At 42.0% G+C, this 17455-nt stretch overlaps 1 protein-coding gene across 2 annotated transcripts in view; it reads left to right on the forward strand.

Moving 5' to 3' along the window:
* UNC13B (unc-13 homolog B) overlaps window positions 1-17455 on the forward strand; it is a 197899-nt gene that overhangs the window by 165996 nt on the left and 14448 nt on the right. For both annotated transcript variants that reach the window (XM_068422034.1, XM_068422033.1), the window contains 3 exons: window positions 4953-5041; window positions 8220-8372; window positions 10300-10423. In XM_068422034.1, the coding sequence (XP_068278135.1) occupies window positions 4953-5041; window positions 8220-8372; window positions 10300-10423 (366 nt within the window). The remainder of the gene's footprint in view (window positions 1-4952; window positions 5042-8219; window positions 8373-10299; window positions 10424-17455) is intronic.

The raw sequence follows: 17455 nt of genomic DNA on the forward strand, positions 1-17455 counted from the left end.
TCCTTTACTTGTTTTTCCCCCAAATGAGGAATGGTACGTTTGCCCCCACTTCTGTTATTCTTTTTCCAACTGTAGTACTCAGAAGGCACAAAATAGGGCAAAAATTTCCCAGCATCTCTGGGTTTGATGTGTTCACATCATGTGGTCTGTGAACATTACTAGTCAGAAACAATAAGGACAGCAGCAGAGCTTTAGAGTGCTCTGTGTGGAGGGATTCTCTTGGGTCTGTGCTTGACATCTCAAGGCATTTATATATATATATATATATCTGTATACACACACACATATATATACTGACGTGCACAGAAAGAAGTATCTTAAATGATTTTTAGGATTTATAATTAGTTCTTTTATTTCACTTTTGAGCTGTGTTGATCTCATGGGATCAAAACAGCTTCCCTGTGGCTCAGTAGCACTCTCAGACATTCCTGAAGGATGTTTTGGAAAGGCACTATTTATGGAGTGGCAGGTAGCATTAAAAGCATAAAGAACAGTGGAATCGGGAGGTGAATTCTGGACAGAAATCGGGTACATGAATACTTTTTGAAGCCTTTGATTCCTCTGAATCATCTCCAATACACCCATGTAATGGAGATTGTAATTTGTCTCTGTGCTAAAGTGGGCTATATAGATTCACTTGCCTGAACTTTGCCCCATTTATTTTATTATTTGTACATTATCTAATAAAACCTGGTGTGACGTGCATTTTCTACCCACCTCTGCAGTTTTCCTGCAGACTTCAGCCTGCTCTGTGCGCTGTCCCTTACACCAGAATAAGCCTTTCTCATTTTGCTTGAGAGAGATGGCTTTCTTCTGTCCATTATTTTGATTAGCTTTTCATGAGTTATGAACTCATGGCACTGAAATTAAAAGGCGTTACCCACTGCTGGAGTCTAGATGTTCTGTGGAAGCCTAGTTTAAAACAGTTCTGCTCTTTTTTTTTTTTTTCCCCAAAGTCAAGCATGTGGGGTGAGTATCAAAGACAAGCACTGCCTAGGGAACTCAAAGAATTAGCTGCTGAGTGGCAGCAGATTGTCATCATACAATTTTCATGCCTTTGGTTTCAAGCTAATCTGTACAATTAATGCTTCAGGAAACTCTCCTCTTAATGCTCAGCCAGGGTTAGCCCACATTTTAAATCCTAAGTTAGCCACCTGAATAACAAATTGCAGGACGGCTTAGACTTTATAGGAATGTTCTCAAAGGATTTGCAGTATCTACTGATTGCTCCTCTTTAGCATCCCACATGCCATAGCTAAGGTCACCCTAGTATGTGAGGAGCTGGTAGCTGTTGTTTGGATTCAGCACTCCAGGTTCCTTACTCTTGAATCCTATAGGAAAGTGGGGAGATGCATGAAAATTTAGTGCGAGTCCCTAAAGAGAGGTTGGATCAGTTGAGCTCCCTGCCTCACAGTCACCTCTGCAGAGGGGAGCTCCCAGGGGCTAGTGGAGGGAGGCAGAACAAAAATCAGCAATTTCAAGCTGGAGCCAGATGAACTCTGTAACTTGCACGAAGCTAAAATAGGATAGCAGGGCAAAATTCTCTAGCTGCTGATATGTCAGATCAGACCTGACGATTTCGCAGATTCTCATTGAATTTAAGATGAGAATTGATTAACATCTTCAACCTTCTAGAAGGCAAGAGCTGTATTTCTCCAGCTGCAGAGGAGTCTTCCCGTTCTGGTCACTCGTGCTTTTCACCAGTAAGTCTAGAAACCAAAGAAGAACTAATGACATCTCTTGGAAAACTTGCAAGCCCATCACAGCAAATTCTTAGACTCATGGGTTGCATTTCATCCATGAGAAGCACGAGAAGATCAACCTAAATTGAAGTCTGTAGCACTATACTGTAAATGCCACCATTCAGATTAGCAGAGAACTTGAGGTTCCATTCCTGAGATTGCTTGGATGAGACTTTGAGGCCCAGATTCTCTGAAGTGACAAGTCCCAAATCTTTGCAGGAAATTAACAGGGCCTTGCTTTCTTCCCTGAAATGTGAATATAGGGTTACCTCTTCCCTCTTTGTGTTCTCCTCAGTTTTCTGTATCACACGTTTAGTCTCAGTCATGGAACTGTGGCTGCGACAGCCATTATTTCCACTGGAACTGGAGCACTTGCTCAGAGGTCAGAAGCCACCTCACTGTGGGTTCTGTCCTGTGTTTTGCACAGAGACCTTTTCATTAACTTTCTTCCTCTGAGTCATCTCCAATACACTGACAGAATGGCGATCATAAGCCTGCTGAGCTCCAGCTTCCAGTAGAAATGGTCTAGACGTGACACATGGCAGTGACCCAACTGCCTAACACTGCTTTCTGCTTTACCAGACGGGTTTATCATGCAGTCCAAGTAGCACTTCCTGCTGTCAGTGATAGCTGATGTGCTTAGATTCATTGGCTGAGCAGTAACAGCAAAACGTACGCTGTTTCATTTGAGCACTGTTATCAGTACTTCACCATATTGGCGAAGAATAGTTTGCAGTTATACCATATGCTACAGGGACTCTGTAACTGATGTGTAATTTATATATGTGAAATGGTAGTACACACCTACCGGCACCTTCCTAATGGACTTATATCACACTCAGGTAATTCCCTGAAATTTGCTTTCGAGCCAAAGCATGCCAATACCTAAGCATTAATGATCAGTAATGTATTATGTGGACTCCTCCTTCCATAGCAGCAGTTGCTCAGAAGACAGCAGCCTTTCTAGAATGACGGAGGACTTGATGGATACTGAACCAGAATGCTTACCACCAGGGTTTGGCTTCTGAGTGTGAGGCTGGGCACTGCAAAGTTAAATCTGGGCAGCTGTCTTGCCAGTTGCACCCAGAGGGCTGTGAGCTGGTGTTCTGGAGGAGAGAGAGTTCCTCGCCACAGATGATGAAGCTCATCCCCTTGGCAAAGCATTGCTCCAGCTGTCCGTTCTTGCAGTACAGGGCTGGCAACCAGCTTTTCTTCTGCCCCCAAGAAGATAAGTGTGCAGTCAACAAGTACAATAGCAAGGAAAAGCTTAGAGGCAGTTGGCAAGCTCTCCATGTCACCTCACAGTAAACAAGGCATTAATTGCATGATTCATGAACCAGGGCAGCAAGCTGTTGATCGTGACCTCAGACATCCTCTAGACACATGCATCTGGTAGCTTATAAAGAGGTAGAAGTGCATAGTGAGGAGTAGGTGTCTTGTGCCAAATTCTTCTGCCTTTGTTTTTCAACTGGAAAAGCAGTTACTTGATATGTTTTGATGAATCATGAACTGGTCCTGCCTCAAATCTACGAGAAATGGCCAAAATCAGAGAACTGTTCAGTGCCATTAATTGTAGACAGCAAACCAGACAGCTTGTGACTCCGTCGCCCATTTACACAGTAAGAGAAGGGAAAGATTAACGTAGGGGCAAGACAGACCACCACCAACAGATGCTGGGTTTGTGTTGTTGCCTACAAGTTTGGCTAGAATGACTGCTGATTGGCATGACATTAGCTTCCTTCTGCCTTCATAGCAAGGGAGTTATAAAGGTAATAGGAATACAAATTCACATTAATAAAGGAAAAGTAATCAGAGCTAGCAATGCCTAAAGTTATAAGGCTTAAGTAATCATAATATGCCTTTTTTTTTAAATTTATTTTTAAAATTCTGATCCAGGATTTTCATTAGCACAGGTTCAAATGCCTAATAGAGTCAGTTTTCCATGCCAGCTTACAACAGGAAAATGAATGGATCAGATTCCAAATCCCCTAAGGCTTGGCTTGGCTTTCTCTGACAGATGCTGAGGAATATGAAGAGGGCTTCAGCACTGTGTAGAAGTGGGAACTCCTGTCATGTTCAAATCCTGTATAGCTGCATGCGTGGATATACCGTAAAAATCTAAACTGATTTTTAACCACTGTACTGGCATCTGGCTCATTACATTTGTAAACAGATTGCCTTAGAGGTAAGGGCTGAAGCTCTGAATGCCAAATGCAAACATTTCTGGAAGGTTTTTGTTTTACAAGCAGCTTGCCTGCCTGCATACAAAGGCAAATCTGTTTTACAAGTTATTTTTTCAGAGCAAATGATCCCAAACATGTGTTGTTATGTATACACATAGGTAAATTGCTCAGAAGTGGCTCTTTTGAGGCTGGAGGGGTGACTACAGCGGGAACACAGGGCACTGTTGAATGTAAAAACAGGTGACTTTGGGCTGATAATAATGGAGCAAGCACTTTCTTACAGCATGTGCCAAGGTGTCAGCAGTGTCCATGTAGTGCTTGAGGCACTTAATTTTGTTTGTTTTGTGAGGTCTCCTCTGAACAGTTGTATACAAAAAGGTGTCTGGCTCCATGTGACAGTAGAGCTACTTGTGCTTAGTGTCTATAGCTGAGATGGTGCTTTCCAGAAGTGATCAGTGCACAACAGTTCCTGCCATGATATTGTGGCCAGATTTTCAAAGTAGCTGGGGTCCAGTCTTCTGAGAGCAGTGTCTGGGTCAGTCTTCAGTTTGAATAATGACAGCAGGGTGGAAGGTGAAATAGCATCTTTTAAGACCATGCATGGAGAAATGCACAAGTAAATAACATCCAGTCTGGAAAGCCCTGTCTCCTTCTAGACTTAGAGGGGTGAAATGACCCATGAGCCCAAGGTAATGCACAGTGCCTGATGATTTCTCAGCCTGCTTACTCTGTTGGCCACAGGGAGTTCACATTCACTTTCTTTCTCAACTTTGCAAATATCAGGAAAGGTATCGGAGGGTATTGGAGCCTGGGGAAACCACTGGCTGCTGCTTAGGCAAATATCTGTTGACGATTTCACAGCTTCTGTAACAGCAGCAGGCAGTAGAGGAGAGCATCCTAGCTGGCAGAGTCCAGTAGTGGTAGTTCACCTGCTTATTAAGAGTAGCCTCAACAGTGAAGAAGAGCACTGTGAAGGACAGCAGACTGCCCTCTGGGTTCAAGCTAAGTGCTCTTCTTTCATCCACAGTTGGATGCAGAAGCAAGTGACCATCTCAAAGAGCTCCAGGTGAAGCTGAACAATGTTTTGGATGAGCTGAGTGCAGTGTTTGGTAACAGGTGAGTATAACGAGGTCCCTGTACTTGAAGCATTCCTTTCTTTTGTTTAATCTCATTCAGGTTAAGAAGAGAAAAGAAACTCATGACAACTGCATTATATTTTTTTTTTGTCATAAATTCATGGTCTTTCAAATACTGAGACTGTCTAAAGAAGTGAGAAATGTTTTTAAAGCCTCTCTTTTCTATATTGCTCTGCTTAGAAAAGTAACATGGAGATCTTTCAACTGTGAAATGTATTTGAATTACATAGAGTGATTTTTTTTCTGTAAGAAGTGCTTGTCAGTAACAGAATTGCCTGTTCTTTTATTGCTCGGAAGGCAGTTTCCAGCTTAGCATTTATGAAGCAACATTCTTGTTTAAACCCTCTGCTCTAAATGTTTGAAACAGCTGACTGATTTCTAATTGTTAAATGAACATTGGACTAAGAAGGGAGCAGGTTTAGAATTTGAGATTGTCTTGTTCTAATGTTGCAGTGAATGGTGTTTTCTAACGTTTCAAGGAGAGGAGCTTTTTAAAGTATTGCCAGAGTAATTGATGGCAATTAAGTTTTATTGCAAATCACGTTACTATTTACCTGAGGATAAAAATGTGCTTGACTTCATAATCATTTTGTAGTGAACCATAGAAGATGTCAATTAAGCAAAATCTAGAAATATGAGGTTCCCAACTGATCTTCAGAAACAACCACTTCTCATCATAAACCCCATTCATTTCATGTTGTGCTTTATAACAAGATTAATGCAGGCACGAACTGTAGTCTAGCTGAAACATGGGCAAGAGAATAAAGCTAATTGTACCAACTAGGCCTCCTACAATCTATGGATTTGCAGTACTTACGACCAAAAAATCATGGTGGGATTTATCAGTGACTATTTGGATTTCAACACACAGAGGTAAGTGGGCAGATAAGTGAGGAGTTCCCATTGCCATTAATCGATGCTATAGCAAGAAGTTGAGAGATGCAAACTGTAACTGAATTGAATCGATAAGGTTTATAATTAGATGGAGAATGAGTGAGAAATCATAATTAGGGGGTGAATTTTGTTATCTGAAACCTGTCTCCATGGTGTCACTGCTACAAGACAACTAGGGTACAATCTTGACATTTGCAAATATGATTTAAAGAGATTATTCAGTATCAGCATACATACCAGGGAGTGTTTTAGAGACATGTGCCTGCAAGAGATTTAGCCAGTCAGATGGCTCAGATGCTTTGCTCATTCCTTAACAGTAATAGGGAATGAACAGCAGAGCTGCAGTTACTGTATAAGCATGATCTAAAGGATGCAAATGTGGGAGGTAAGGCAGATATCCACAATATTCTGTGCAGAGTCTGTAAACAGTTGCTCCTACAGCACTGTGCACACCTGACGCTGCAGATCTTAACTTCTCTTCATCTATGTGAGATCATTGCGTTGGCTGGGAAAGCAGCACACATCCAGCGAGCTTCACCACATTTGTGCTGAGAGAGGATTATGTCTGGATGCAGAAGCATTTTCTGCTTTAAAGGATATCATAAAAGTGCCTTGAAAAGGTTTGTACTTCACACAAGGCTAGCTACTATTTTGTTCTTGGAGGCTGTACGAGTGAAGGAGGGAATTCCTGTGGGAATTGGGGAGCAGAAGGCCCCAGCATAGGTGGGGTTGTCTTTTAACTCGCTGCTGCCAGTTAGGGCTCCTGTTAGGCTGTACCTCTACATGAGCTTCACTTTCAGGTGAATCTGTTGCCGCAGTAACTGATTTATCATTTTTCATAATTGGTGACAATTTTGCCTGATGTTAATTTTTGTCTTTTAAGGGTTTCTGTTATTTTTCATCCCCTGGCTGGGGATTTAGAGCATCTTGAAGCAAGGTCCTACAACTGATGCAGTATTTGGGAGAACTGTGGGGTGAGATCAGCCTGTAACAGAACAGGGACTGTCAGCAGTACAGAAAATGCTTGATACTATTTTATTTGACGTGACTTATGTCTCTGGTTAAGCTGTCATTGTAACCACAACTGACTGCTGCAAGTGGCCTCTCCTATAAATGGGGAAAGTAGAAGTGGAGGCTGCATGGAGAAAGAGCTCTGGGATTGCTTTCTGGAATTGCTCCAGCGAGAGGCAGGTTAGAATTGAGCAAGAGGGACAGTGAGGCTGGAGGTGGCAGTGCAGGAGAAGAAAGAGGTGGTGGGGTGGAGAAGGAAGGTGAGAGCCACAGTGCAGAGGGGTTGTATGCTAGCACCCAACCCACAGGTGTCTTAGGTGACTCACACAGCAGAAGTTCAGGTCACTTAAGCAGATACAAAGCTGTCTTCCAAACATGTTTTCCTGCTCTTAAATCTTTACCATAGCTCCTAGCACTGGCTTCTCTTCCTGGTTTCAAACTTCTGTGCTGTTAGTGGATAGCTAAGTGTCACTTGTAATGCCTGTTGTTAGTAACTCTTCCTTCAAATGTCAGAGCATTTTCCTTTATGTGCTGAATTGATATGTTGACAGCTCTGCTGATCTGTTCATCATTTTTAACCATTGTATTACCTCATTTTGAGCCTCCTCTTAGAAGTGAAAGATGGAAAAGTAACTATGCTTTGATGGCTTACATGTCACTTCATTACAGTGACACTGCTCGTTTCACAGCTGAGCCCATGTCCCATTTTGACACTTTGATGTAGCATGGACTGTATGGCAGTGGACTGATTTCAGTCGGTGCCTGCAGACTGTCTCTAGTATTTTAAAGACTTACCCTATAATGGGTCATAACTGTATTACTGCCGATGGACTCCTGGGTGCTCAGAGTTGTGCAAGCATTGTACCATTGCTCCATGCTATACCCCAGTCTCTATGCTGTAACACCCTGTGTAGAAAGCAAAGATACATCAGGGTGCTTAGGTGCTCAGAATAACAGTGTTTCTTGAAATCAGGAAAGGATCATCTGGTTTTGCAAGATTAATGAACAAACTCCTCTCAAGTGTGATTGTGTCCTGTGTTCAGAGGCAGGCTGTCTGTGGATGATGTGCATAAGGACCTGGGTAGCATGCGCGTTAGTAACAAATACAGTGAAGAAATGAGCAGAAAATCTCGGGGAGGAAGAGTGTGTAACTGAGTGCATGGTTTATGGACTTGCAATATTTTTCCTTATGTACTAGAGCTGAGATCTCTGCCACCAATAATCTTGGTTTTGCCTCTCTCCTACCTGTTCAGTTTTCAGACTCGTATTGATGAGTGTGTCAAGCAAATGTCTGATATCCTCTGTCAAGTGAAAGGGACAGGAAATGTTGCTGCTAATGCCAGAAACACAGCTGCACAAGACGCAGATAATGTCCTGAGGCCATTGATGGATTTCCTGGACGGAAAGTAAGCGACTGTTCAAATGTATGTTACACATACAGTGCATCAGATTGGGAACAGGATGGGGGAAGGAAAAATAGCTCCATGTTTTTGGATTGTTCTTTAGATGTCCAGCCTCTGAATTGTCAGGAAGAATTAATGGCTTTTCTTCCCATATCTGCCTCTCTCTCAAGTCATGGATCACCTCTTCAGCTTTCATTCAGTGCCAGAGCACACTCTCAGTTCACCTTTCTTCCTCTGGCAATTATAGCAATCAGCAAAACACACTGCTGATCAGGTAGTGGGAAAGACTGATATTCTAAATTTACTAGCTACATTTTTTCCTATATAAATTGTACTGTAGCTAATTAGCAAATGTATTGCACATCATACTTACTGAGTAGTATATGTATCAAGTATGTATCCCAGTCATGTTAAGCATGTGTGTTCTAGTCCTACATGCTGCCGTTCTGACTAGAAAATAAGCTTCTGAACTTTGTGATGTACGTGAGCTTGATCCATTGCTTTAATTAGCTGTTGCCATTAATACCATGCAGCATGATTCAGCTGTACAGGGACTTTTTGTGGCTAACTGCACATAATTCTCATCAGCAAAGCCTTGATCTACAAAGAGAAATAGTTTTTAATCACTGTAGAAGTTAAACTTCTTGCTAATGCACAGCAGTTCTTTATTTTGAAAGTGGTGGCCAGCAATTTTCATAATAAGTGCTGCAAGATGTGAAGCTTTACAAGTTTAAAATATAATTTCTTTTGTTGCTGTTTGTATTGATTCTTCCATCTTTCTTTTGGGTCACCATGTAGTAAGTGACTGTCTGCAGCAATCATTACATCTAGGATCCCTCTCATTTGAGCTTTTTCCATGCATGACTTCACGAATCCTGAGAAGCCACCTTCCTTTGTATCACTGGGAACTTTGTATGCTACGAGCTTTTCGTTTAGCCGTGGACCAAGTCATTTTGATAGTCCAAGCCTGGATTATTTTCTTTCCTCCTTTACAGAAGAAGAGTCTTTTTCAATGCTTCCTGCATCCTACCCACATCAGTCTTGTCCCTCTTCCGTTTTTTTATCTACTGTCTAACCAGCTATGGGAAGAAGGGAAATCTGGGAGATGTTGTTACACAATGTACAAGAGTCATCTATTGCCTGTGCACTGCTACTGGCTGCAGAGTTCCTCTTTTCTAGTTTCCCAGTGTGATCAGTAAATGCCAAGGTCCAACAACCATTTCAAAGAAGAATCTAACATTTCTTGGCCTTTTTGATAGCCTGTACAATAATAAAGGAGGAATAAATAGGGGAGTAAAGCAGAACTTCTTTATGTAAATAGGAATAAACATACGGCAGGTGATTGGTGGTGAATGCAATTGTGACAAAATACAGAGGAGTCCAAGAAATGCTTCAAGGTGGTTATAGAGATGGAAGATGTGGAGACTTCGGCAGCTATCAGAAGCTGTACAGGAACTTCTGCATAACAGTCTGGAAAGTATGAATTTAGGTATTCAACAAAAATCATTATAATAACCCCTTGAAGTTTAAAACCTACTATTCTGTATTTGTTTGTGATTTTTTTCTATATACTCTAAACCTGATACATCAGGAAGTATCATCTTAAAGGGAACGAGTTCCATGGTACCTGCTCTTATTTGGACTGTTCCCAATCACCATAACTTAGTGATACCTTCTGTAATCCCCAGGTCAATAAACAGACAGGATTAAGATCAGAAACGTCAATAATCCATTTTGGTAAAACATCTTTAGTGCTAGAACTCCAAGATTGAAGACAGGCTCTACTTTATGAAAAGGGAAGATTCTTACTCTTAAAACAATCGTTACAACAACCTGCTTTGGATGGAGCTCTGATTCTTCCATATATATCTCCTTTTTTCTTGCAAATTACATTCTTTGAACTTACTGAGTTCTTGCTCTCTCCCTGCAGCCTGACACTGTTTGCGACTGTGTGTGAAAAGACAGTGTTGAAACGGGTGCTGAAAGAGCTCTGGAGGGTGGTGATGAATACCATGGAGAAGCTGATTGTGCTGCCTCCTCTTACAGACCATACGGTAAAGCATTTTCTCCTTCCTGACTCATAGCACAAAGTGTTGCCATTGCCTGTGTAACTCACCTCCTTGACCTAATGAGTCATCTGTCCAGGTAAATTTGTCTGCATGTAGCGGGCTCAAGGATGGAAAACCATATCTTATAATCTAGTGAAGTAAGAGAGCAGCTCTATTTATAGTAGGATTGCAAGATACAGAGGACACTTTAAATAAAAAATAATTCAAAATCCATAATCCAAAAGGAGTTACTGTCAAGTATATCAAATTGCACTCATTAGGGATTTGCAGTCCTTTAAAGCAAGCTGTGTATATGGGATTGTCAGGCAGTTAGTGTTGTCTTCATGGCATTAGATCAACATCTGTAAACACTTTTGCCTAATTATTGTCATCTGTTAGTCAGATGTCTCTCTGCATAGATGTGGTTCATTTGGTCTTGCTTTTTAATGATACCACCCCCTTGTTTTGCCCCCCAGAAGGCTTTAACACCAGTATGGCCTGGCATGATTTCTGTGTCTCTGATGTTGGAGAGTTAGAAGCATGTCCAGATAGTTTGCCTTCAAAGGCAGTCTTTTATATAATTGTTCAGCTGTGTGGACTTGCTGGATGAATGTGTCTCATGAATGTAGTGATGTTTTTAACAATGGAAGATTAACCTCTTCCCCAATTTTGAGAAACCACAGAAACTGATTAAATGTCAGTCACACACGCCCAGCTGCGCTGGGGGATGACACTCAGTTGGAGGCAGTGTGAAGTTTGGGCTATAACCTCATTATTTGGAGATGATCCAGAACTTCTTTTTGTCTCTGTGTTGGAGTAAACGCGGTCCATGGCTAATTTATGCTGATTTATTTTTTCCCCGGTAGTTGGTAGAACAATAGTGGTTTTCACTATTCAGCAGTTGCTGCATATTTTGAGTGGACTTCTTCAGTTGCAGGGTCTAGAGAAGTGATGCAAACCTGCATCTTGCACTAGATGTTTCTTGCTCTGAGAGGGAAGGCCTTTGCCTCTGGCCTTGATGATGTCAACTTTCAACAAAACTGCTGAGACACAGTTTTCTGTCATACCTACTAAGCATAAAATTAGCATGAGGTGTAAATTTGTTAAAGACTGCTTGCTCTGAGCTCGGATTTGGAGTAAGCATTTCTGCTTGCCTTTTTAATTTATAAAGGAAAAGAAACCTGTCTAAATTTAAGAGGATGAAATTTCTTTCTCCCTGTTGAATTGTTGTAAAAAGGAGTCTTTGGGGACAGGTGCTAAAATAATCCTGTAAGAGCAGCATTAACGTGACCCCTTCAGAATGGAAGCAGTGAGATTATGGGCCTCTGAGAGAACCAGGGAGGAGCTGCTTGAGCTTTATACTTGCTAGTTTTGAATTTTAGAGACAGAGTAGGAGAGTGATTCAGTGCTTGTATCATGAAGAAGGCAGTAACTGTGATCAGCCAATTCTTCCAATCTGCGGGATGTTGCAATAAGCCGCTTCAAGTTCTTTTTACAGAGAGTCTCTTGTTGCCATCACTTCAGTTTCAAATTGAGCAACTCTTTTTGCGTAATGAAGCACATCCTCAGTTTTATGAAGTAATGCAAAATGTTCATAGCTGGATTTTTAGCTGTCTAATCAATTGTATCATAGTGAGAAGGCTGAACTAGTCCAGACTGGAAAAGAGTCACTGTTTCAGAAAGGCCGTTGTGAACAATGCAATGATTAAAATGGCCTTCTCTACAGTCCTTCAGCAGGGAACCTGTGGTGAGGCTAGGTGGGCTACAAGGGCAAAGAGCTGCTTCCACTATGCCCTGGGACATAGTGATTTATTCTGTCATCACCAGATTTTCACCATCCTAGTAGTGAAGGCTGGCAGGGCAAGGCATGGCAAAACTCAGGGTTGTTAGCGTGGGCAAAAGCAGTGCTTTCTCTTTGCTGTTCTGCTTCTCTGCCATGCACCTTTTATCCAATTTTGCTTTCTCTTAAAAGAAAGAGCATCAGATTCAGAAACAGCCCCAGGCACTGTAACTCTCTGTCCTTCCTGCCCTCAGCCTTAGTGCTGTCTCTTCATGTTTGAAGGACCACTTGATGAGGGTTTCCCTCCTAAAACTCCTCTGCAGCCCTTAAAAAGTAGGCGATATTCATGGTAGAAAAGAGTACCTTTTATGGAATATTTTCTCTCCTTTCTGTAAGATTGCTAGAGGTGCAAAAGTGTTTTTGATGGTGGTCATGGAAAGCATACTCAGGTAGAAGGTTCTCAACGAGCTGCAGTGTGTCTTACTTGCTGCTGTCACTGCACAGTGCTTTAATGCCTGTCACTCTCCAGACCAATCTGTTACACTTAAATTAGTTCAGCCTGTATTACACAGGAAAGAAAATCTGAGCTCTGCTCTTCCATTCTCTGCTGCTTCAGGAAGATTCTGTGTAAGGTAGGACTCAAGTGAGAAAGCAGTCAGCTCCTGCCCATGAAAGGTGCAATGGGAATGGGGCAGTTCTACAGCCTCCCACTCCGATGGCCTGAGCTGCCGGTGCCTTAATGACTTTGAGATGGCTGGCTCCTACATGTGAGCATTGACTGCCCGTGGGTTGTGAGATTAGTAGCAACATGATCTCCAGTAACTCACCAAGCAGTTCATCCCTCACTAGTTTTAAGTAAAGATCAACATTTAATTAAACACTCTCTGTCTTGAATGAGTGGACATGCAGACACAGCTCCCTGGGAATACTTATTTTGGGGTTCAGTGCACAACGCTTGGGGATATTAACAGATTAGTTATACATTTCTTTCTGCCTTGCTGCTTAGGATGAAACTATAGCACGCAATCAGTGACTAGCCAGGTCAATGAAGAGTTGCTTAATTTACACATAGATGATTCCTCTGAAGCCTCTTCTTTATTTATTTCACATGGTACAATGCAGCCATTCACGTGAGGCTCCATTTGTTCTTGCTCCTGCTGTGCTTTTTTCTACTCATCAGACTTCTCTTCACTAAAGGAGAACGTGGTCCAGGATAAGAACAAAATTTTCTTTAAGCTGCAGACAGATTTTACATGTGACTTCCAAACTGGCTGTTCTTCAGGCTCGTCTGCAAGCAGCGCCGCTCCAGAGCTATTCTGTGGTGAAGGAGAGTGTGGCTTTAAGAGATTTTCTGAAACCTTTCTTAATTTGTGTTAGTTTAAATGAATCCTCTCTCTTGTGCTAGCTAGGAGGAAAAAAAAGGTCCAAGGCTGCCTCTGTGATGAGGAGAAAAAGCTTTCTTAGCCTTGAGTGAAATCATAGTCTGTGAACTGCACATGTGCCCAGATCTCTGTACCAAGAGGTAGTTATTTTCCCTTTTTCATCCCCACTTTTAAGCCTCTTTTCTCAGTGTTTAATACACCAGAACAGCTAAAAAATAATCTTAATTTTTAATGGGTGGTAGCGAACATTGCCTGATGATAAAGTTTTTAAATGAACTTAAATGCCACTAGTAAATGATCAGATGTCATTGTTGTTGAATGTAGGAATTAAAAAAATCGGGAAAGGAATGTACAATACCAGATGAAACTTCCTTGCACTGGTATGTCTCATAAAAATAAGCCTGAGTAATAATAGGTTTTCCAAAAGAGGACTGGAATTCAAAAGACTTGCACTATGCTTTGGTATCCCAACTTTGCCAACTGAGCAGTAGGACGGTTAAGCTGTGAGAGTTTGAGCCTCTTGGAATATAAATCAGTGCACTTCTGTTGGCTTGTACCAATTAGACTTGAGTCAGCTGATGATCCTTCTCTGAATGCTTTCACTGAGGGGAAAAATACAGTCAGACCATTAACAAGAAATTGAAAATCTTTGTGTTGTGGACTACACATGTCAAAGTTTCCAAAAAGTTTAGGAAGTTAAACTAATTTCATGGGAAGAACCAGGAAAAGCAGCACTAAGGTCTGTCCCCTTTTCAGCTACGTTTGCCGCAGAGCTAGGCAGAAACAATTCATAATAAGGACTTAATTTTTCCTCATCTTCAATCCTTGATGTTTTAATCACTTCCATTGTGGGCAACTTTTCTCAAAACTACCTGATATTTAAGTTCAGTTGTATTCATTTTAGAGGTGCACCTGGAGTAAGTGCTGTCTGTAGAGCTTTGTGATATGTTTTCCATGAATAAATAACTTTTTTGAGGATGTATAGCATCATGTTTACAAGAATGCCTTTTGGCAAAGGAAGGAGCTGTCCAGATTTTCATTAGATGTTGCGAGCATTGATGACAAACTCAATGTAACAGTAGAATAACTTCTCCTTGCGGACACTTTGACAGAGATTGGCACTGATTGATGAGGATTTTCTTAGCGGGCAACAACTGAGGAGTAGTTATCTGAGCAGCTTTGTTCCTTGAAGCGTATCAAGTCACTGGGTATTGCTCAGTGTTACTGACCTGCCCTTCTTAGAAGCCTGCGGCAGGGAGACTATGTGCCTAGGCTGGTTAATGCCGTTGTTTAAATGTATATTTAAAAAAAAAAAAAGTGTCCAATGAAAGCTGAAAATACTGGATCAAGAAATGTTAATGTGTTTTGAGACTGCTCACTTGACTTTTTCAAAATTCAGGTTATAAAAATGTCAATTTTTTTTCCTGCTTGGTCAACAGGCATGAAAACCTTAAGTTTTAAGACCCATAAATCAACTTTGTGACCAATCATACAGAGCAGCAGGCACATCTGTTGGGTACCAGAGCACTGGCTGAAGCCATATCCCTTGGTGGATTGTTTGGTGTGGTCCACAGTGAAATCTCTGTGTTGCTTCTGGTGTGCCATTATGTTCAACCTGACTCTCTGGAAATACAAAGAATTTTGTACTCTTTGAGTTTACAGATTTGTACTCTAACACTGCGTGTTAGACACTGGCAGCAAGTGAAGCTCCCAGTCTCATTTCAGAAGCTTCCCTTTATGGATGCATTGTCCTTGCCTGCACTTTTTTCCCCCCCAAGAGTTGTGAATTTAATCAGTTATCAAGAGCTTGTGTTTAGCTACAAAGTCGATAATGTTAATTCTGTATTGATTTGAATTCAAGGAACATAAAAGGCTGAGAAACAGTGAGGGTTAAGTGATGGTTACGGATAGAGCAAATCAGGAGGTTATCTGTGATTTCAGGTCACAAATCTAAAAATTCTGGACTGCTGTTGTAATGGGCAGAGGATGTTCAGTCTTTTCAGTGTTACAGCTGTAAATGATTTGCCTGCTTTACTTCTGTAAAAGGGTATCTGCTGCCTCTAGCAACAGGTATAAAACCACTTTTTTGCTGAGGGGAACCCATCAGTGGGGCTGATGTTAACTTTAATCCTAGAAAAAAAAGAAGAATAATTTTGGCAATAATCTTTGCAGTAGAACCCATTTCCCAGAGTCTTCTCTGCAAATGCATGTATGGGATAGTTCCTGCTCCACAGAGTACTGACTTAAAAGGCAACAAATAATCAAATACCAGGGAAAGCAGCAAAGAAAACAAACTGAGTGGCATAGGCAGGGGCATAAGGCAATACAATAATTCTGGGTTTACATCTTGCTTTGTTACAGTTCAAGGGATTTCGTGGTGGGGAGTGGTCTTGGCAGTTGTGGTTAAGTGGGAGGGTGAAACACTGTTGAGATGAGAAAGGATAGTAGAGGAGAGGGAAGGAGGGCTGTGGAAAGGAGAATTGGATTTTCTGGAAATTTGGTCCTCATGGAGCCAGCAGTCCCCAAAGAAGATGAGCTTCATCTTCTCCCAAGTGTTTTCCTGATCAAAAAGACCCTACGGGAAAGTGCCACCCACCAGTGTCTGTCCCTGGAAGCTTATTTCAGGCATTCAGCTGGGATTCCCCCATGTACTTTCCAACTGGTACCTGTGGTGACATTTACACGTACTCTTAATGCTAGCCTCTAATGATCAATTACAAGCGAAGAGAGCCAAAGATCATCTTTGAGAGGGCAACTGTCCAGACATACCTAAGACATTCCCGACAAAGATAACAGAGGGGAGGTTTACTTAGGGAAGAGGAGTCACTCATAACTGACTTGGTCCTAAAGCCCAAATCTGACTAGCCTAAGGGGGCTGAAGTGTAGGGCAGAGTTTAATGATATGACATATGCACAGTTCATAGCCAGAATTAGAGTAGGCTGGAGTTTTATTCCAAGTGGAGTAATAGGCAGTTGTGACTTTTTTAAAGAAAAAGGCAAGATTAGATGAATGAAAAGGAGTGAAGTGGGAAAAAATAAATTCCAGCACACCCCATAAAGCATCTCTCAGAGAAGAGGCTGGAGAATTGTGGTGTCGCTTTTGGCTTTGTCACGGTTTAAAGCTAGGCCGGCTGTTAAACCTGTGGCAGAGGCTCTCTGTTAACCCTACCCCCCCCTGCCCCGAAGGGAAAGGGAAAAGGGAGAGAGACTTACGGGTTGGAAAGTTAAAACAGTTTTAATGAACTATAATAATGAAAAAGAGTATAATAATAATATTGGAATAATCAAATATATACAAATATATACAAAACCAAGATTGAACTCTCCCAATGTCGGCCACGTCACCACTGGCACTGCAGGGCAGGCTCTGGGAAGGCCCAGGCTGGGCCCAGCAACGGTCGAGAGCTGGATTCAGGGATGTACAGATGGGGATCGGGGGCAGCAGGAAAATGGACAGAGTCCTCCTTGGACACTGGCCAAAGGCTCAAGCTTCAGAAGCAGCCTGAAGCAGCAGAAGCGGCCCAAGCAGGCAGAGGCCCCCCCAAAAAAAAAACCAACAGAGGCCTCCAAAACAGGCCGAGACCCTCGTGATCCCTCCGCTTTATACCGAGAATGACGTGTATGGGATGGAATACCTTCGTTGGTCAATTTTGGGTCCCCTGCCCTGTCCGCTCCTCCCTGCAGGTGTGACCCCCCTTCGGCTCTTCACTCATAAGCAGTGAGGAATTTAGCAGTGACCTTGGTTTCTCCAAGAATAAGTACAGCAAGAGCCTTTCTGCATAACATCCCTACTGGTGCCTCAGCGATAGCTACAAACTTCGAGCTTTACCAGTCCTGGAAGCAGACACTGTCTGCAAAACATGCAGTTAGTTTCAG

This window comes from Nyctibius grandis, chromosome Z (genome assembly GCF_013368605.1).
Source record: "Nyctibius grandis isolate bNycGra1 chromosome Z, bNycGra1.pri, whole genome shotgun sequence".
Lineage (NCBI taxonomy): Eukaryota > Metazoa > Chordata > Aves > Nyctibiiformes > Nyctibiidae > Nyctibius > Nyctibius grandis.